At 36.8% G+C, this 22546-nt stretch overlaps 1 protein-coding gene across 1 annotated transcript in view; it reads right to left on the reverse strand.

Moving 5' to 3' along the window:
• Positions 1-22546, reverse strand: part of SLC2A13 (solute carrier family 2 member 13) — a 443955-nt gene that overhangs the window by 97973 nt on the left and 323436 nt on the right. The window contains exon 5 of the mRNA XM_004390128.2: positions 7891-8054. Coding sequence (XP_004390185.1) covers positions 7891-8054 — 164 coding nt within the window. The remainder of the gene's footprint in view (positions 1-7890; positions 8055-22546) is intronic.

Genomic DNA, 22546 nt, shown 5'->3' on the forward strand with positions numbered 1-22546 from the left:
GTTAAAGAGGATTAGGTCACATCCCTGATCCAATGTAAAGGGAGTTTCCCTGGGGTGTGGCCTGCACCACCTTTTATCTCTCAAGAGATAAAAGGAAAGGGAAGCAAGCAGAGAATTGGGGACTTCATACTATCAAGAAAGCAGTGCCGGGAGCAGAGCGCGTCCTTTGGGCCGGGGCACCTGCGCAGAGAAGCTCCTCGTCCGGGGGAACACCGAAGAGAAGGCCGACAGAGTGAAAAAGCCTTCCCCTGGAGCTGACGCCCTGAATTTGGACTTTTAGCCTACTTTGACTGTGAAGAAATAAACTTCTCTTCCTTAAAACCATCCTCTTGTGGTATTTCTGTTGTAGCAGTACTAGATGACTAAGACAGTCCTTAAAGTGGTATCTTTGCTTTTCAACACTTTAAAGAGGTCTCTTGCAGCAGATTTACCCAATGCAATGCGTTTTTTGATTTCTTGACTGCTGCTTCCACGGGTGTTGATTGTGGATCCGTGTATAATGAAATCCTCTACAGCTTCAGCCTTTTCTCCGTTTATCAAAATGTTTGTTATTGGTCCAGTTGTGAGGATTTTTGTCTTCTTTATATTGAGGTGTTATCCACACTGAAGGCAGTGGTCTTTGATCTTCATCATAAGTGCTTCAAGTCCTCTTCACTTTCAGCAAGCAACGTTGTCTCATCTGCATATCAAAGGCTGTTAATGAGTATTCCTACAATCCTGATGTCCTGTTCTTCTTTATATAGTCCAGCTTCTTGGAATATCTGCTCAGCATACAGACTGAATAGTTATGGTCAAAGGAAACAACCCTGACACACATCTTTCCTGACTTTAAACCATGCATTACCCCCTTCTTCTGTTCTAACAACTGCCTCTTGGTCTAAGTACAGGTTCTTCATAAGCACAATTAAGTGTTCTGGAATTCTCATTTGCAATGTTATCTACAATTTGTTATGATCCATACAGTCGAATGCCTTTGCATAGTCAATAAAACACAGGTAAACATCTTTCTGCTATTCTCTGCTTTCAACCATGATCCATCTGACATCAGCAATGATATCCCTTGTTTCATGTTCACTTCTGAATCTGGCTTGACTTTCTAGCAGTTCCCTGTCAATGTACTGCTGTAGCTGCTTTTGAATGATCTTTAGCAAAATTTTACTTCTGTGTGATATTAATGATATTGTTCAATTATTTCTGCATTCAGTTGGATCACCTTTCTTTGGAATAGATATAATTATGGATCTCTTCCAGTAAGTTGGCCAAGTAGCTATCTTCCAAATTTCTTGGCAGAGAACAGCGAGCACTTCCAGCACTGCATCCATCTGTTGAAACAATTGGTATTCCGTCAATTCCTGGAGCCTTGTTTTTCACCAGTGCTTTCAGCGCAGCTTGGACGTCTTCCTTCAGTACCATTGGTTCTTGATCATATGCTACCTCCTGAAATGGTTGAATGTCGACCAATTCTTTTTGGTACAATGACTCTATATTCCTTCCATCTTCTTTTGATGCTTCCTGCGTCGTTTAGTATTTTCCCTATAGAATCTTTCGATACTGCAACTCGAGGCTTGAATTTTTTCTTCAGTTCTTTCAGCTTGAGAAATGCTGAGCATGTTCTTCCCTTTTGGTTTTCTATCTCCAGGTCTTTGCACATGTCATTATAATACTTTACTTTGTCTTCTCAAGATGCCCTTTGTAATCTTCTGTTAAGCTTTTACTTCATCATTTCTTCCTTTCACTTTAGGTACTCAACATTCAAGAGCAATTTTCAGAGTCTCTTCCGACACCCATTTTGGTCTTTTCTCTCTTTCCTATCTTGTTTTATGACCTCTTGCTTTCTTCACGTATGGTGTCCTTGATGTCATTCCACAAATCGTCTGGTCTTTGGTCATTACTGTTCAATGTGTCAAATCTATTCTTGATATGGTCTCTAAATTCAGGTGGGATATACTCAAGGTCGTACTTTGGCTCTTGTGGACTTGTTCTAATTTTCTTCAGCTTCACCTTGAACTTGCACAGGAGCAATTGATGGTATGTTCCGCAGTCGGCCCCTGGCCTTGTTCTGACTGAAGATATTGAGCTTTTCCTTTGTCTCTTTTCACAGACGTAGTCTATTTGGTTCCTGTGTATTCCATCTGATGAGGTCCACGTTTATAGTTGCTGTTTACATTGTTGAAAAAAGGTATTTGCAATGAAGAAGTTGTTGATCTTGCAAAATTTTATCATGCAATCTCCAGCATCATTTCTATCACCAAGGCCATTATTTTCCAACTAATCATCCTTCTTGTTTCCAACTTTCGCATTCCAATCGCCAGTAACTATCAATGCATCCTGATTGCATATTTGATCAATTTCAGACTGCAGGAGTTGGTAAAAATGTTCCTTTCTTCATCTTTGGCCTTAGTAGTTGGTGTGTAAATTTGAATAATAGTTGTATTATCTGGTCTTCTTTGCAGGCATATCGATATTATCCCATTACTGACAGCACTGTACATCAGGATAGATCCCGAAATGTTCTTTGTGATGATGAACGTAATGCCATTCCACTTAAATTTGTCATTTCCGGCATAGGAGACCATATGACTATCTGATTCAAAATGGCCAATATCAGCCCATTTCAACTAATTAATGCCTAGAATATTGATGTTTATGCATTCCATTTCATCTTTGACGATTTCCAATTTTCCTAGATCCATACTTCGTACATTCCATGTTCCGATTATTAATGGATGTTTGCAATTGTTTCTTCCCATTTTGAGTTGTGCCACATCATCAAAATGAAGGTCCTAAAAGCTTGACTCCATCCATGTCATTAAGGCTGACTCTACTTTGAGGAAGCAACTCTTCCCAGCTGTCTTTTGAGTGCATTCCAACCTCACGGGCTCATCTTTCGGCACTATATCAGACAATGTTCTGGGCTACTCATAAGGTTTTTACTGGCTAATTTTTGTCAGTAGTAGACCGCCAGGTCCTTCTTCCTAGTCTGTGTTAGCCTGGAAGCTCAGCTGAAACCTGTCCATCATGGGTGACCCTACTGGTATTTGAATACCGGTAGCATAGCTTCCAGCATCACAGCAACACGCAAGCCCCCACAGTATGACAAACTGACAGACACGTGGGGGGTCTTAGGATTAGCATGGTACAAATATCCTAGATGAAAGTTCTGTAATACAGATAATAGATCTGCTTGCATCTATCTCTAAAAGAGGGCAAGGAACATGCAAAATATGGAGAATGGACGATTTTTTTTGGATAATAAGGTTCTTAATAGCTAAGGCTTACCCTTGTTAATCACAAATTTATTTTTATTTTAAGCTATTTTTGATGGAGGGAAGTATTACACCTTTACACTCTTTGTTACATAGAAGATGAGGTGCATATATCTGAGCCTTGAACAAGTGACTGTGATGATCAGCCAGGGTTAAAAACCTTTTCGAGATTATAAGCTCTTCAAGGGAAGGGATGATGACTTAACTTAAGGAATACAATTAAAAAAAAAACACTCGTTTTAATAATTTATTCTGTCCTGTCATACACCATACACTTTTAAAGCAAAAACTACCATGAATTACCTATTTCCTTTCATTTAATGTTACAGATGTTTTATTAGACACGTTAGTATTCAAAAGCATTATAATTGTCAAATCATTCATCACTGCACCCCAGATTTGAGTCCAATACAGGAAGGCCCGGATGACAGGATTTTCTCCAGTGTACTGTGCAGTTCTGGCATATTCTTTACATTTCAAGGGAAAAGTCTCTCTTAACCAACGATACTGTTAAGTTTTAGAATTTTGATATAATTTTCTTAATTAAATAAGTGAATTGTGTTGGATAAATAGCATTCTCAAAAATACTGGATGTTACAAGGAACATTAACCAGTTGATATAAAAAATAATGACTTCCCTTCTCATGACTCTACTAGAGCAGCAGTTCTCAAAGTTCGTGTGCGTAAGTATCACTTGTCTAAAATGCATATGCCCCACACCCTCCAGAGATTCTAATTTAGTAGATCTAGGGGAGTGTCCAAGAATCAAGGGTGGGTGAACCAGTAAGCAAGGTATGCACGGGTATACCTTGCTTATTGGGTAATCCGTCCCCACCAAGACTCCACATTTTAAAATAGGTATCCCAGAAACCCTGGTGGCATAGTGGTTAACAGTCTGGCTGCTAATCAAAAGGTCAGCAGTTTGAATCCACCAACCACTCCTTGGAAATCCTGTGGGGCAGTTCTACTCTGTCCTGTAGGGTCACTATGAGTCAGAATCCACTTGACAGCAATGGGTTTGGTTGTTTTTTTTTTTTTATCCCAGTTAATGCTGATGTAGACAGTCTGTGGGCCACGTTCTCAGTTATATCCCACTATTAAAATATTTTTTTTGGAAAAAACAGTGTAATAAAACAGGCTTTCTAATTTATTACCAATAAAGCAACATTGATACAAACCCTACACTATTAAAATAATCAAGAGGTTGCCATTAAATATGTAGTATTTACAAGAAAGTCCAGTTCTCTGAGCAAACTCTGAAAACACTGGAAGTCAGCACACCACAAAATGTTCTATGTTTAAAATTATTCATGAACTACATATTTTACATTTCTTTGCATAAATAGTTTCTTTGTCCAGGTCTAGCAAACTATAATTTATTTGTAGTAGTTTTTAAGGAATGAATACCTATTCACAAATAATTATTTTGGAATAATATTGTCCACTATTTTAAACCCAATACAATGAAATAAATCATCAGTAAACACATAAAATAAGGAATGAAAAGTTTTAAAAATTCTAGGCAGTAGTCAATTTAAGAAAATTTAAAAGGAACCATATTCTACTGGTTACTACTAGCAGAATATCAAATATTTACCTGCATGCAAATAAATAAAACAAAACCATATCGAAATAAAAATAAGACTAACAATTAGTATTTAAGTCTGATAGAAATATACTGGAGTAATACTAATACACTAACAGTTGTTACGTAGTAATTCTTCTGAAGGTGTAAACGTCTGTTGGTCATTATGTTCTAGTGGGATCCATTTAATCACAGTTAATAACAAGAACTGAATAAATAACACTATTTACATCTATATGTACAGGTAAAGGAGCCTTGGTGGTACAGTGATTAAGCACTTGGCTACTGACAGAAAGATCGGCGGTGGTTTGAACCTACCAGCTGCTCTGCAGGAGAAAGATGTAGCAGTCTGCTTCTGTAAACTTTACAGCCTTGGGAACCTTATGGGGCAGTTGTACTCTGTCCTACAAGGTCACCATGTGTTGGAATCAACTCAAAGGCATATAACAACAACACGTGCAGGTAAAAGAGGAGACCTGTGACAAGAAACCCGGCCTTTTATCTCCTAGGCCAGTGTAATATCCACTATATCATTTTAGCTGTCCACATGATCAAGGAAATCAGATGCAGACTTAAGTGGAAGGTGTCTCTCAAGCTGGAGGAATCCCTGCATGGTATCTGTAGTGTATGGAGCTGGGTGTTGGTCGTTCTGGCTGAAAAACAAACACAGCAGGAAAGAAAACTGCCATAGGTTGCTCATGAGAAGCAGCCACTGAAATCTCTTGGTCTTTCCCCCAAGTAAATGTCTTAATACTTTCTCTTAATAGTCAGGGATGGGCTCTGGAAAACCTTGGGGCAGAGGTACCACACTGAGAGGTAGCCATGACATCAGCCGGAAGAGTTCAGGAAAGATCCTGAATTACAATGATGCGAGCCTATTTTTAACAGTATGACTCAAGCCACAAAGAGCCATTTTTGGCAATAATAATGCTGCTGATTACTAAAATGCTCTGAGAACTTTACTTTCTGTCAGACAGTGTTTTAAGTGCTATCCATGTATAAAAGTGCTTAATCCTCACTACAATCCTATGAAGTAAGAACTATAATTATCTCCATTTACATAGGAGGGAATAGAACCTTCCCCAAAGTCACACAATTCAACCTAAACAGTCTAGCTCTGGAGCTAATCTATGCGGCCTCAACATTTTGCAGAACTGATAAGAAAGTGTTTTATAAGAATATAACAAATGAAGAAAAATAGGCTGCTAGGAAAAAAAAAAAACAAAACAGCTATTTTCTCCAGAGCTCAAAAGCCAAATCTCAAATTTCATAATTGAAAAGTTACTTAAAACACACACCTCTTTAGGTCCTATGGAAAATGAAAGATGTCCTTTTAAAAAATTTGAAAGCAGCTATTACTTCCTCTTAGAGTTGACCTGACCCTCAGGGGTCAGCAAATTCAATTTTCAACCCACCGCAGAATCCATTTTTACCACATCACTGCCTGATGGTCATCGAGCCTTTCGTTGAGTTTTCCACCATACGGAGGCAGCACAATTCACTGTTGGATATCTCTGATTATTGTGAATATTTTTTCTTATATTAAGTAAAAATCTATGTCCTCATAACATCTACCATCTGCTAGAATAAGATCTCTACCAGGTTTCCCTTTAGTCTTTTGTTTTCCAGGCTAAACATATCTGGTTTCTTCAACAGTTAAAAAATGCATGGTTTTTAAACCTTTACTTCTCTCTCACCTTTCCTTCTTCATCCTACTTTCTTATTACAATCACTTTTGCCCCTTAATCTTTACCTTCTCTTCAGTACTGATACTATAGTTCCACTCCCATTATTGGACGCAAGGGCCTCCACGGCTTAGGCAAGAACAAGAAGGGGGAAGTATTCTACTCTTCCTTCTGGAGTTGGGAGGCGGGGGGTGGTATGTGTTCCTAATAATTGAGTTTGGCACTCAGAATGTATTTTTTCATTGGAAGCTGGGACAGGTACTTGAGGCAGTATTAGATCAGTGTTTTAGGTATAATTTAGTTAAAACAGAAATTTACTTATGGGGCCTGGAAACTATATTTTAATATATATGTATATATAAATGTATTCCTACTCCAAGCAAGCTTATAAAGGAGCTAGCAGAGGACAACTTAATCCGTAAGTAGCAATCTGCTTGTATATTTGAAAAAAAAAAAATTAGAAAACTATATGATGCAATCATGTGAAGACAGTGGTAAAGATGGGTCTCATTCTGTCAAGTAAAACAGCCATTATGTGAGACAGAAATAATAAATGAAATGGGCAGAATTTAAACAAAAGAGGAACTTGAAAGTGATAAAGATTTTGCCTTATTTAGCTATCACAGAATACAGACTTATCCAACCAGAATTTACCCTGGAATTTCAGCCTCATTCAAACACAAAGAAAGTCTGTCCTGCTTTGTGAACAAATTATATGGTTCTAATTTTCCACTGTTCAAAGAGCTTTGAAAAAAAATGCTCCAAATTTACTTCCATATTGTTCCAAACTTAAAAATATAACATACGTTAAAAGCAAGTTTCTGAATACTGAGTTTTTCAACTATGGACAGAACAAAAAATGATTATTCTTTTCACTTGTACCTTTGAGCAAAACTCAAGATAATAACAGAGAAATGTTACCCTCAGTAGATTAAAATTGTTTTCACAATTCTAGTTTCTAGTCACATATTGTAACATTGATTTAAAGTTTTTTTTTTTTTTCCGGTCTGGAATCAAACCAAAAACCAAACCCATTGCTGAGGTGACTCATAGCAACCCTAAAGAATAGAGTAAAACTGCCCCATAGGGTTTCCAAGGCTGTAAATCTTTACAGATGCAGACTGCCACATCTTTCTCCCCTGGAGTTGCTGGTGGGCTCAAAACACCAACCTTTCAGTTAGCAGCCAAGTGCTCAACCACTGCGTCACCAGGACTCTTTTGGTCTAGAGGAATTCTAATTTTACACTGTTTGGTTCAGAAATCAATGTCAGAAGCAGTATCAGTATTGTACTTTGGAAGGCTAACTTATCATTAGAGAAAAGTTTATAACTGAATTCTTTATCCAGGCACCTACCTGCTAAACTACCAAGGGTAAGCATTCTGCGGCCCACTCTCTCAACAAGCCAGACTCCCACGAGTGTGAAAATGAAATTTGTGAAGGCTGTAACAGAAGCCAGCCATATTGCAAGTCTATCGTCTTCAACACCAGACATCTGCAGAATAGTTGCACTGTAGTACCTGTGAGGCAAAGAATAAAACAATTGCTGCTGATAGTTATTCAAAGAAACAGTTATCCAGATAGGAAAATATCCACCCACTCAAAAAAAAAAAAAGAATAGCTACAGTAATAACATCAAGTTAACATGGGAATTCACACAAGATGTTTAAGGACAAGAAGCTTGTCTTATTTTTCTTCATATTCCCTTAGTGTTTAGTACAGAGCTGTGAGTTCTACAGATATTCAATTAAAGTTTGTGGATGTAATGATACCTTTAACTAAAAACAAATTACAGGTTGAAAAAGGAGTTATAATTTATGGTAAAAACCAGGTACATTTATGGCTATCATTTTTCAATAAATGACCACTATATAGAGACTATGTTCAGAAAAAATTTATTTTGAACTTTGTATAATCAAGAAAAGATACTCAAGTAAGTGGACTGGACTGAAGGCTTTAACAGTGAAACAGACCCCAAAACTAGGGAGGAGCTTGATAGGATAAGTCCATGGAATGATGAGAAGTCATCATATGTTGTGAATTAATGAACTTAAAAGAATAAAGCGATTCCTTACACTTAATAAGGAAAGTGTGATATAATGGCAGAAATCTGATAAAGGTAAGGAATCTCTTCAAAGAAGACACAAGGTTAAGAATGCATCAGTATTTTACTAGCATTGGGTAAGAAGATAGTTGACATAATGGACTTAGGACCAGTCTTTTGATTCCTTGAAAAGTATACTCATTGGTAAAGTAAATCTCTATGCTTTAGCACAGCCTGCATGATTAGGCTGTGTAGATTTACTGTGCGCTAAATAAACAGCTCTTAAAAAACTATAATGCCAATTTGTTGATGCATGATGGGACATACATCTAGCACAGTAAAAGATAATAAGTTTCTTGCAGGAAATTTCTTTTCCAGTGAAAATATTAGTTGTAATATCAGCTGACTACTTTAAGGTTAATCTTAAAACAAAGAAAGCAAAATACTGTTGGTGAATTGCCTATGAAATGTAATAGAATTTAAATCCCGAAGACACACTCTGAACCATGGCTTTGCCCAGCTTTTCAAGCCATTCTAAAACAAAAGTTAGCTCTACCCACAATCTGATAATGGACATTCCAAGTAATATGTTAAATCATGCTGGATATTTCTATGGTTAAAACCTACAGTTTCTGGAAATTTATCAACATTTTCATAATATTTCAGAAATAAATATGTTTTAAATACTTTAAGTCATCCATGGCTTCTGTCTACTATTTTTGAAATTAATGATGGCTTTTCTTGTGTAAAATACTAACACCAACATGGATTCATTCATCATAAAAAGTACTTTCCTTTTTTAATTGGCAAACTAAACTTATAAATTACTAGGCAGCATGAAGATCTGTTTTCCTGATCACACTAAAAATTATGCCAACCATCTTAAGACTTTGAATTCTAACAGCTGTTGCAAAAAGAGAAATTCCCAGTGGAACTACTCCCATCATCATGAAAATTGTAAATGCTTTGCAGCCAGAGTGTAAACAGATAATAAAAATATTGAAAACAATAAATTCCATCTGAATAGTACTTTACAATTTTCAAGCACTACTGTATACATTATCTCATCTGATTATCACACAGACCTATACAACAAGGTCACACTTATATACAACCACTGAGAAACTAACATAAATACCAAATCTAAGAAGGCCAAAGATAGTAGAAATGTCAACAGAAAATTCAAATATTTAAAGCCAAAAGAACTTAATACTTGCCATGCTATTAACTTTGGAGGTCTTCTCAATGCTTTAAGCATAGAGAGAGATACATCGCAGAAAATAATTCTTCCAAACAGAGTCATTAAAAAAAAAAAAAAAACCTAAAAAAAACACAGAGGCATTTTGATGTTTTTATTTTTGATACAATAAAATCATGAAATTCCATGTGTTAAATCAGGGGACAAAAAAGAGAGTGATATCAAACAAAATAAGCTATTAAGTCTTTGAATTTTATTTAAGACGAAAAATGTTCTATAAATTATGAAAAACCTTCTCCCATAGTACTTGATATTTAGAGATAGAACATAACCAAAGATCGGCCTGGGAATGAGAAACTTACATTCTAATGGCATCTCTGTGGCTTGCTAAACAAGTCAGATAGCCTAATCCTTTGCTCATTTAATACCTATCTATTGAGAACCTACTGTATAAGGTATGTGAGTTACTAAGATCCCACAGACACATTATTAGACACTCAAGAAGTTCACAGGTTAGCAAGAGACAATGAAACAGAAAGAAGTAATTTTAATACCACATAATGGGCCACAACAGGAACACAAGTTACAATATGGCATAAAGGACAGAGCAGATAATCTTACTTGGTATGGAAGCCTCCCTGATTTTCAAGAAAATTTAATGCTTGAGTTGAGTCTTGAAGAATTCACAGGGGTTTGAAAGGGCTCTTGAGGTGAAGGAAATGACATGTATAAAGGAGAAAAGTACAAAGCCATGTCAAAATAGTGTGTGGAGTCCACAAACCGTGTGTACCTAACCATGGCTGGAACACAGGGTATATGTAACAGAGTAGCATGACACAGGCTGTAGCAGACGCCGCTGTTGTGGAGTGGCCTTGACTGCCACACTAGATGTTTTGGCTTTATTCCTTAGGCAATGGAAAAACCATTAAATGAATTAAATGACCATTAAACGACTGAACTGAAGGTATATTGTTTTCTTCCCTAAATTTTATTTTGTTGTTGAGAAATATGCAGCCAAATGTACACCAATTCAACAGTTTCTACATATATAATTCAGTGACACTGATTACATTCTTCGAGTTGTGCAATCATTCTCACCCTCCTTTTCTGAGTTGTTCCTCCCTCATTAACATAAACTCACTGCCCCATAAAGTTCCTATCTAATCTTTCAAGTTGCAGTTGTCAGCTGGAACCCATATAGATAGTTCTTAAAAGAGCATAATGCTCAAGGCGGACTTTTTTTTTTTTTGCTGGTTAGGCTAAACTACTGTTAAATTTTAAGATGACTTCAGGGGATATTTTTGGTTTAAGGTTTAAAGATTAGCTCAGGGCAATAGTTTCAGGGGTTCATCTATCCTCCATATCTCCAGAAAGTCTAGAGTCCATGAGAATTTGAAATTCTGTTCTGCATTTTTCCCCTTTTGATAAGGATTCTTCTATGGAATCTTTGATCAAAATGTTCAGTAATGGTAGCTGGGCACCATCCAGTTCTTCTGGTCTCATGGCAAAGGAGGCAGTTGTTCACAGAGGCAATTAGCCACACATTCCATATCTTCCTCCTATTCCTGACTCTCCTTTTATCTCTGTTGATCCAGGTGCATAGAGACCAATTGTTGTACCTTGGATAGTCACTCGTAAGCTTTTAAGACCTCAGGCACTACATAACGAACTAGGAGGTAGAACAGAGGCACTAAACACATTATTAGGCCAATTAACTGGGATGTTCCATGAAACCATGACCCTAAACCTCCAAACTAATGAACCAAATCCCATGAGGTGTTTGGTTGTACATAAGTGATTAAGGGTATCACATTAACCATTTATATATATATATAAAAGTTCAACAACTTAACAAAAAGACAAATAACCAAGTCATAAAATGGGCAAAGGACACGAACAGACATTTCACCAAAGAGAACACTGAAATGGCTACCAAACACATGAAAAGATGTTCAGCATCATTAGTCATCAGAAAGACCCAAATCAAAACAACCATGAGATACCATTTCACTCCCACTAGGTTGGCTGAAATTAACCATTAATCTCCCTCTTTCCCCTTCTCTCCCGCCCCTGGTAACCACTAATAAACTCTGGTCTCTACACGTTTGCCTTTTCTTGTCTTTTTATGTAAGTGAGGTCATACAATATTCATCTTTTTGTAATTGGCTTATTTCCACTCAGCATAACGTCTCCAAGCTCCATCCATACTGCGCATGTATCAAGACTTCACCTCTCCTACTGGCTGAGTAGTATTCCACTGTATGCATGTACCACAGTTTGTTTATCCATTCATCCGTTGATGGGCATTTAGGTTGCTTCCACCTTTTGGCTATTGTGAATACTGCTGCAATACATACTGATATACAAGTCTTTCTGAGTCTCTGCTTTCAAGTCTTTTGAGTATATACCTAGGAGTGGAATTGCTGAGTCATATTGTAGTTCTATTTTTAGTTTTTTGAGGAACTGCCACACTGTTTTCCACAATGGCTGTACCATTTTGCATTCCCACCAGGAATAAGGGTTCTAATTTCCCCACATCCTTGCTAACATTGGTTATTTTCTGTTTTTTTTTTTAATCTTAGCCATCCTAGTGGAAATGACATGGTATCTCACTGTGGTTCTGATTTGCATCTTTCTGATGACTAATGACCCTGAACATCTTTTCATGTGTTTGGTGGCCATTTCAGTGTCCTCTTTGGTGAAATGTCTATTCATGTCCTTTCCATTTTATGATTGGGTTATTCATCTTTTTGTTGTTAAGTTGTTGAACTTTTATATATATTTTGGTTATTAGATTGTCGGATACATGGTTTCTGAAGATATTCTCCCAATTGGCAGCTTGTCTCTTCACTTTTTTGGTGAAGTCTTTTGTTGAACAGAAATTTTTAATTTTTATGAGGTCCCATTTATTTAGCTTGTCTTTTGCTGTTTGTGCTTTTGTTATTATATTAGATAATACATTGTTGAAGGCTAGGCCTGACAGCATTGCCCCTGCTTCTTGTTCTAAGAATTTTATGTTTTTAGTTTACACATTTAGGTTCTTAATCCATTTTGAATTTGTTTTTGTGTGTGATGTGAAACATGAGCCTGCTTCATTTTTCTGCACATGGAAATCCAATTTTCCCAGCACCATTTATTGCAGAGGCTCTTCTTTCCCCATTGAATGGACTTAGCACTCTTGTCCAAAATTAGTTGACCACAGATATGCAGGTTTATTTCTGGACTCTCAAGTCTATTCTATTAGTCTGTGTGTCTATTGTTATACCAGTACCATGCTGTTTTGATTACTACAGCTGTCTAGTATGTTTTAAAATCAAGAAGTGTAGTCTTCCTACTTCATTCTTTTTCAACATTGTTGCAGCTATTTGGGGCCTCCTGCCATTTCATATAAAGCTGAAGATTGGTTTTTCTATTTCTGTAAAGAAGGCTGTTGGAATTTTGATTGGGATTTCATTGAATCAACAGATCACCTTGGGTAGTACTGACATCTGAACAGTATTAAGTCTTCAATCCATGAACATGGAACATCTTTCCAATTACTTAAGTCTTCTTTAATCTCTTTCAGCAATGTTTTACAGTTTTCATTATATAAGTCCTTCATGTCCCTGGTTAAATTTATTCCTGTGTATTTTATTTTTTTAGATGCTATTGTAAATGGAGTGGTTTTCCTAATTCGCCTTTCAGATTCCTCACTGCTGGTGTACAGAAACCCAATTGATTTTTGTTTGTTGACCTTATACCCTGCAACTTTGCTGAATTCCTCTACTAGCTCTAGAAGTTTTCTCTGGACTCTTTGAAATTTTCTATATACAGTATCATGTCATCCACAAATAGAGAGAATTTTACTTCTTCTTTTCCAATCTGGATACTTTTTATTTCTTTTTCTTGTCTTATTGCTCTGGCTAGGACTTCTAATACAATATTGAATAAAAGTGGTAAGAACAGGCAGCTTTGTCTTGTTCTCAATTTTAAGGAGAAAGCTCTCAGTCTTTCTCCATTAAGTATAATGTTGACTTTTCATATATGCCCTGAATCATACTGAGGGATTTCCCTTCTATTCCAATCTTCTTTAGGGTTGTCATCAAGAAAGGTGTTGGATTTTGTCAAATGTTTTTTCTCCATCCATAGAGATGATCACGTGATTCTTTTCCTTTGTTCTATTGATGTGGTGTATTACATTTGATTATTTCCTAAATGCTGAACCATCCCTGCATTCATGGAATAAATCCCACTTGGTCATGGTGTATGACTCCTTTAAAATGCTGTTGGATTCTGTTTGCTAGCATTTTGTTGAGGATTTTTACATCTATATTCTCAAGAGATATTGGCCTGTAATTTTCTTTTTTTGCGGTGTCTTTGGTGGTATATTGTTTTGAAGTATATTTCAAGTCATTACACTAACAAAAAGCAACTATATCTATATTAATGGAATACAGTGAGAGCAGGGCCTAAAAGTCACTGATAACCTTCTATTTCCCTGTTAGCAAGAACTGTAACTTCCACCCACACTAAATCTTTTCCCAGAACATTGGATTGAGTTTCATCTTCTTTTTCCTTTCTTTAGCATTAGTAAATGTACTAGTTTTTATTGTTGTATAAAAAATTACCATAAGTTTAGAGAGGAGTGACATCAAATAAAATAAGCTGGTCAGTCTCTGAATTTCATTTAAAATGAAAACTGTTCCATAAGTATGAAAAAAAATGAACTTCTTCCATAGTATTTTATCTTTAGAAGCAGTAATACAACACAAATTTGTTTTATAGTTCTTCAGATTAAAAGTCTGACACTGGTCTCACCGGGCTAAAAACAAGGTGTCAGCAGGGCTCTGTTCCTTTCTGGAGGCTAGAGGAAAGGATCTGATTTCCTGACTTTTCCAGCTTCTACAGGCCAGTTACGTTCCTGTGTTCATGGCTCTTTTTTTTTATCTTCAAAGCCAGAATCAGTGAGTCGAGTCCTTCTCACAGTGCATCATTCTGAACTCCTCTTGTGTCTCCTTCTACATTTTAGGACCTCTATGATTACACTGGGTCAACTTGGATAATCCAGGATAATCTCTGAACAGTATTTTAACGTACACTGGTTAGCAAACTTAATTCCATGTGTTCTCTTTTCCCTTGTCATTTAATGTAATATATTCACAGATTCCAGGAATTCGAATGTGGACATCTTTGTTGTTCTTAGCTGCCGCTGAGTCGACTCAGACTTGTGGCAACTTTATGTATAAAAGGAGGAAATGCTGCCTAGTCTTGTGCCATTTGAGGGCTCATTATTCTGCTTATCAGAGTAAAAGTGCTAATAAGCAGTAAAATAAACAAAAGGCCAACAGTTAGAGAAGGTGAAAGAATGAAAGAAGGACATTCATTTAAAAGGTCATCAGTTCCAGAAAAATTCAGGCAATAAGTATACTTTTTTTCATAGTGTAAGAGATGACACATTTAGGTCAGAAGAGTTCACAAACTTAAGTTTTTAAAAGTCAGATCATGGAGTTTGTGTAAGGTTACATTTTAAAATGTGTAAATTTCTATGTTTTCATAAATGATGATATCAGTCAACCATTTATATAACGGGTTATCATTGTACTTACAATCTTCTAAGCCTTAATGTAGTAGCCTGAATTTTCAAGGGAATGAGTATTCATTCAAAAGTTGTATAAAGCATAAGAGGGCTTTCTTCATAAAGATCAATACGAACAGCTGAAAAAGGCTTTCTTTCCTTTTTGGACTTAAAGCACGAATGCTTTCTCTTTTCAAAGTCATTTTATAATATCTATCAAACAAACTGTTATCTTCTTCAAAGATTCCCTGGACATCTTTCGTCATCTCATATATACTATCTCATTTCTCAGAGTGAGGCTGAAAGGCCTGAGGGCAGTGTGTTCTCACAGAAGACCACTTCGCAACTCTCTGTAGATGTGTGAGAGCAGAAAGGGCTGGAACACTATGTGCACTGCTATCTTAGAGATTATGTGATATGCAGTTTCCAGCCCTGAATTTTATGAGTGAAACAAAATACCTCTAGATATATGTAGGCTTTGGTAATGGCAATGTATTCTAATTATCACTTTTAACTAGCAATAAAAGAATCAACAAACTTAGTAAATTTTATATGCTTAGTAAAATACATAATTGAAGAAAACATTTCCTAGGAATTTCTGAGAGGTGGTTTTTTTTTTTTTTTTAGCTTCTTGAGGCCATAGCCTGTCTTTTTCACCCCTTTATTGTCAGTACAAGGTGCTCTGGTGGCACAGTGGTTAAGCACTTGGTTGCTAAACAAAGATTGGCAGTTCGAACTCACCAACTGCTCCACGAGAGAAAGATGTGAAGATGTGGCAGTCAGCTTCTGTAAAGATTACAGCTTTGGAAACCCTATAAGGCAGTTCTACTCTGTCCTATAAAGTCACTATGCTCAATGGCAACAGGTTTGGGTTGGGTTTTGGTATTGCCAGTATGTTATAAAATATTTATAACAAAAACACATGATAGAATAGCTAAAAAAATAAAAAACTGAGAAGAGAGCAAGAGAGGTAGAAGATAGAGTTAATTAATGAAAACTTTAGATTATCACTATGCATTAGTTCTAAAATTCCCAGAAGCCAAGGGAAAATAGTAGATAAGTTTAACTGTCTGACAAATCAGTTCACAGTTAAGACAAACTTTTTCCTGCATGAAACTATAAAGACTTAAATTTCATGAATAAAAGGGGCATGAAACAAACTCTTTCTAACGCCTAGGGAGCTCATCTAAGTAAGGGAAATTAACTGCTACAATTCAATCATGATTATTTTGATTCATGTAGCATGAAGGTGATGTGTTCTAGCAGTGTTGCAGATATCATATATGAACTTTGCCATACACTGTAGTCTTCTGGGTCATGTTACTACTTGGGCTGTAGAGAGCACAGCTGATCACTTAGATGTTTTAAAAGATTTCCATTAGTTAAGTTATGTTGGTTGGCTCTTTTATTTCTTAGTATTGTAAGTATACATTTTGTTTCTTATGTTAAAGAGTCTAAAATTTAAAACGTCATTCTATTAAAAGAAGTCTATTTAACTGAAAGAATTATATTTTCCTCTAAGAATGGTGTTTATAGGTTGAAAACCTGTATAACTGAAAAATATATCAATAGCTTTAAAAGAAGAATGCTTTATTCAAAACTAAAAAATCTTTAAAACAAAAATTCTAACATATTTTCATGTATTTTGTACATTGAGAAATCCTTTCTGTGTTTTATTAGATATAAGACATAAAGCCAAAATTAAAGGCTAGAAAAGCAGAAATTAGGACTCCATGTATGTCACATGTATGTTTTGGACTAACACACTAGTTGTTTCTTAGTATTCTTGAAATGATCAAGCAAAGATCCAAAAAGCATAACCTTAAGAAAGCATAATTATCAATTTATTATATGATAAAAACTATTTCCATAATATAATTTCATTAGTCTTTTGGGGAGAACAAAGGAAAAATGTGCCAAATGAACTTATGAGGAATTTCTACAGATCCCCATTGTTCCCAATGTGACCTACCCTTTTTTACTGTTTTATATCAAAAGAAGCATAATTCGTTAATTTACAGTCTTTACTCAGATTTTATTAAAACATCTTGCATCATATTTATTCAAACACTGAGAAGCAATTATGGTAGATTGCAAACTAGGGTCACAAATCATTCCCCTCCTTGTTGTCAGCTGCTGTGAAGTCACCCTTGACTCATGGTGACCCCATGGAAGGAAAAGCTGCCTGGTCCTATGCCATTCCTACGATCAGTTGCAGATCGGGCCATTGTGATCCATAGGGTCCTCACTGGGTGATTTTTGAAAGTAGACTCCCAGGCCTTCCTTCCTAGTCCACCTTAGTCTGGAAGCTCCGCTGAAACCTGTTCAGCATCACAGCAACACACAAGCCTCCACTGATAGACTGGTGGTGGCTGTGCTGTGCATAGGGAGCACTGGCTGGGAATCCAACCAGGGTCTCCAGCATGGAATGCGACAATTCTACCACTAAACACCAATGCCCCTTGTGTAGTTTAAAAAAACAAAAACAAAAACCAAGACCTTTGTCATCAAGTCAATTTTGACTCATAATGACCCTACAGGACAGGGTAGAACTGCCCCAGAGTGTTTCCAAGGAATGGCTGGTGGATTCGAACTGCCGACCTTCTGGTTAGCAGCCATAGCTCTTAACCAGTGTGCCACCAGGCTCCTTATGTAGTTTAGATCTCCTAAATTAGTGGTTCTTAAAAGGATCACCTGGAGGGCCTTTTAAAACAGATTGCTTGACCCCATCCCACAGAGTTTTGATTTAGTAAATCTAGGACTAAGAATTTACATTTCCAGTAAGTTCCCAGGTGATGTTGATGCTGCTTTAAAAACCACTTCTCCAAACCATCATTATAAACACTTTCTTTTCACCATTCACGTATTCCCTGGCTTACTCCAACTCTGGTTCAATCCAGATATTCTCCTACCCTGCATTTACAACTAGTAGTTGAAAGGGGCTAGAGAAAAACACAAAACAAATTGTCCTCTCTTGAAATTCCCTAAGATGTTCACTCTACAAACGATGACTTCATAACTCCTTCCAGCCTTCCACTGTTTTAATCAATACAGCCTCAGATAAAATCTTGCCTAATTTTCACAGAGAAGTGTGAGTATTCAGGTAATCATCTCACCACCACCAATCTACCTGATCAATTTTAGGTTAATTCATGGAAAATCAATGGACACTTCAACCTTTGCTGCAGGAACTGTTCATTTTTCCTTCTTCTGCTTTTTCCCCAGAATTTATCTCTACCTCTTTTATACCATGCCTTACTTTCCTCTGGTATTACGAGTTACTTAAATATGCATTATATCTCCTCTACTAGACTATAAACTCCAAAAAAGAAATGTCTATATGTGATTTGGAGTCCTTGACTGGTGAAAACAGTTAGTGTGTACTTGCTGCTAATGGGAAGGTTGGAGGTTCAAGTCCACCCAGAGGCACCTCGGAAGAAGAAAGGCCATCTACTTCCAAAAAATTAGTCATTTAAAATCCTATGCAGCACAGCTCTACTGTTACACATGGGGTTCCCACAAGTTGGAAGTGTTTTTAATGTGTGATTCACCTTTGTAACTGCCAAAGTAGGCTTATGGCTAGTAATTTTTAGTGTTTATTTAAGTGAATGAATAAACGGTATGGCCTTTCTCCTCGCTTTTGTTTTTCGCCATACTTGTTTGTTTACTGGGATATAATTCACACACCATATTGCTTACCTTTTAAGCCTGTATAGTTCAGTAGCTTTTAGTATATTTATAACTAAATTTTCATCTCTTAGATAATTTTAATAATTAATGTTCATAATAAAATATTCAAACAGTTCAGAGGCTTTAAAGAAATAAAAAAGTCCGCTGGAGGAGGGTGACAGGGAAAGTGTTTAAATACACCCTGGATCTGTTTATCAGGCAGGGCAAGACACACAGCCATGGAAATGACTGTCACAAAAGAAGTTTCTTATACTCACAGTTCCCTGGAACAAGCAAGAACTATAGGAGAAGGCGTATGCATGGCATGCAGGGTGGAGTTGGCGAGGTTTCAAAGGCTTCCTAAAACCAAAAAATCAAACCGGTTGCTGTCCAGTCTGTTCCCCAGTCTCAGTTCCTTAGGGGTTGTCCCTAGGTGTTGCGTACCTGGCCCCAGGGCAATTAGAGCAGGGGGGTGGTGGCAGCGGAACTGACTCGCCTACAGCCAGGGCCTCAAAACTGTGTCAAGACAGCATTTTAAGAAAAAACTATATCACAAAAGGGTAGAGGGTTGTAAAGGATCCCTGGTGGTGTAACAGTTAAGCGCTACGCTGCTAACTGAAAGATTGGTGGTTTGAACCCACCCAGCAGATCCATTGGAGAAGAGACCTGGCTATTTGTTCCAGTAAAGACTACAGCCTGGAAACTCTACAGGGTGGTTCTGCTTTGTCACATGGGGTCACTATGAGTCGGAATCAACTCAACAGCACCTAACAACGTCCGAAGGCTGTATCTTGAATGTCTTAGTTTCTACATACTCTACTGCCATCTCTTTCCTAAATCAGTTACATTCCTTTCTACCACACTAGCCAGCCTTGAGCGCCCAGTTTCCCTTGTGGCTGGAGAAGCAAACACTAAAAAAATGAGTTTACATGACTTGTGAGCTTTTTAGCCAAACAATGACACATACCAGTCTTTCCTTCCATCATTTATTGTCCCTCAGCCCCTAATTGAGCCTATTCAACCACCTTATTAAAGAAAAGAAGACGCAAAAAGGTGATGGTCTGTTTAAAATTTCTCTTGGGAGGCTTAAGAGCCTGAATGTAAAAAGGGGCAGATTTATTACCTTTATGCAAAACACTGCTCCCTGCACTATCAAAAGGGAATAAAACAGCATTTTATTTTAAGCTTTAATGGCATAAAAGGTTTGTATGTAAGCGAAATTTGCAAGAATTTTTATTCCATATAAAAGCAAGAGTTTAGAGCATAATTACACAAAAATGTGATTATGCAAAGATATGTAGTTTTATGTACATTATTTATATAACACTGACTCTCCACGGAATCACAGACTGGGAAAATAGATCAAGAGCATGCAGAATGAAGTGAAAAAAGCAAACAGAATTATGTAAAGGGTAGAATTTCTACTATTTGAATAATCACCAAAAAATAAAACAAATACACCAAAATGTTAAGATACACTGTTTCTAGGTGATGAGATTGAAGTGACTTCTTTTTTATACTTTTCCAATTTTCTACGATGAGCATATGTTATTTAAAAATTTTGTTTAAAATATTAAATTTATGTAGATCAGAACTTGTTATCTGTATGTTATATTCAGACACAATAAGCCTCTAACTCTGTGAACTAAATCCAATACTATTTTAGGTAAAACAAACATCAAATAATAATCAGGAGATACTTATGTGGGTATGTTTCCTCAGTGTATGACAGTCACTTCTAACTTACTTTTTTCCTTTGCCAAACTTAGTACTTTCTTAAATGAAATAATCCATATCTATTACATCTTGGTTTCCAAAACACTACTAATAACACATATTACATTCCAAGCTTACCTATACAGTTCAATAAATATTTAGACATGCTAATAGTAATATATATTTTAGTGGAAAATAAGTACACAATGGCTAAGCATTCAATTGAACTACATTTATTCAGGGCCTACTATGTGCCAGGCACAGTGGGAGATACAAAGACAAGTAACATTTGGGGACTACTTGGGGAGAACAGGAGCTTCCATTCCAGTGAGGGAGGGTGCCATACAAACAACAACGACACACCAATGGCTCAAGTAAGTTCTATGAGAGTCATAAGGATAAAGTGTTATTGGAGCGTGAAGGCAGTCACTAACTCCGAAAAAGAGCCCATACAGCTAACTAGTTATCCTAATTAACCACATCAATGCTTCTGATATTCTAGGGCTGAAAAAGTACAAAGGGGCAAGGAATGAAGGATGCTAGGTATCACAGGAGTTAGTCCGGGACAGCATTTAAAATCAGGACAGGGATCATAGAAAGGGAGACTTGTTAAGGACTTGAGAGACTATAGGTAATAATCAGGATGAAAAATACCTACCTGGTTCACTGATTAGAAAACCTTTAGTGGCAGAGATGGGTGGAAGTTAGAGCCAAGAAGGAACTTTTTGATTCTGATTTCACAGAGATGGCAGCAATCCAAATGGTAAATATATCTAAATGTGCCTTTGAGGCAGGGGCTCCATGATAAAATGGAACAGGAATCCACTGGGGCTCATGAGGCCACAGGATTGAGCAGGGAAGAGGCCACCCTGGAGGAACAAGCTGTTGTAAGGGTCAATAGCACTCTTCAGTTCCCAAAGAGTGAAAAAACACACACACTGACCTCACTCGAAATTCTCTAATACGCTACTACTCTCCAACTCTCAAAAACTACGATTCACCTCCTGATGAAAAGAATGGGTTTGTAGAAAAAGAGAGAGCAGAGGAAGTAGAATGCAAGACTATGTACAGGTGCTGAAGTACTTGATTCTAACCAGTCATCTAACATGCAAGAAGTGCAGAAGACAATTCCTGTATCAAGTATTTTACATTTGGTGTACTTATTTTCTCTATCTCCTGCTATACTGTGGTTGAAGGAAGTGTATGGCATGACTTAACTATTTTAGGATCCAAAACAATACATATGAGCTTAGATTATTACAATAAACTTTCTTTGAGACTTATTGCATACTATGTTACTAAAAGGCACCCAGAGAAAATTTCTCTCTGGTCTTAGTGTTGAGGAATTCTTGTGATTCTCTGGGGTAAGATGATTTGTGTCTATCTTAGGAACACTGTGAATCATGTAACAAAACATGTCTCCATTTTTGTATTGGCTGCTGAAACATTTAGAGCAATGTGGTTCTCAAAACGTCAGTGTGAGTAAGAATCATCTGGAGAGACTGTTACAAATGCAAGATGTCCAACTGTGCATCCTCTTTGCCCACCCCTACCCAGGATTCTGATTCATTTCAAGATTTTAATTTAGGCGGTTTTGAGACCACATTGAAAAACACAGATTTTGTGACACAGTTCATACAGATACCACCCTATGGCAAGTTTCTCATGTAGAAACCTTGATACTGTTTTCATTTCATCTTTCCCGACTTTGTCCTAACTCCTAAATCACTAAGTTTTAAATTTATTTTACTTACTGCCTTTCTATATGTTTAATTGAGCCCTCTTAAACTCTTTTGGGAATAAAGAGGGTTTGAGGTGAATAAACACTTTG

This window comes from Trichechus manatus, unplaced genomic scaffold, assembly GCF_000243295.1.
Source record: "Trichechus manatus latirostris isolate Lorelei unplaced genomic scaffold, TriManLat1.0 scaffold00285, whole genome shotgun sequence".
In the NCBI taxonomy this organism is placed as follows: Eukaryota; Metazoa; Chordata; class Mammalia; order Sirenia; family Trichechidae; genus Trichechus; species Trichechus manatus.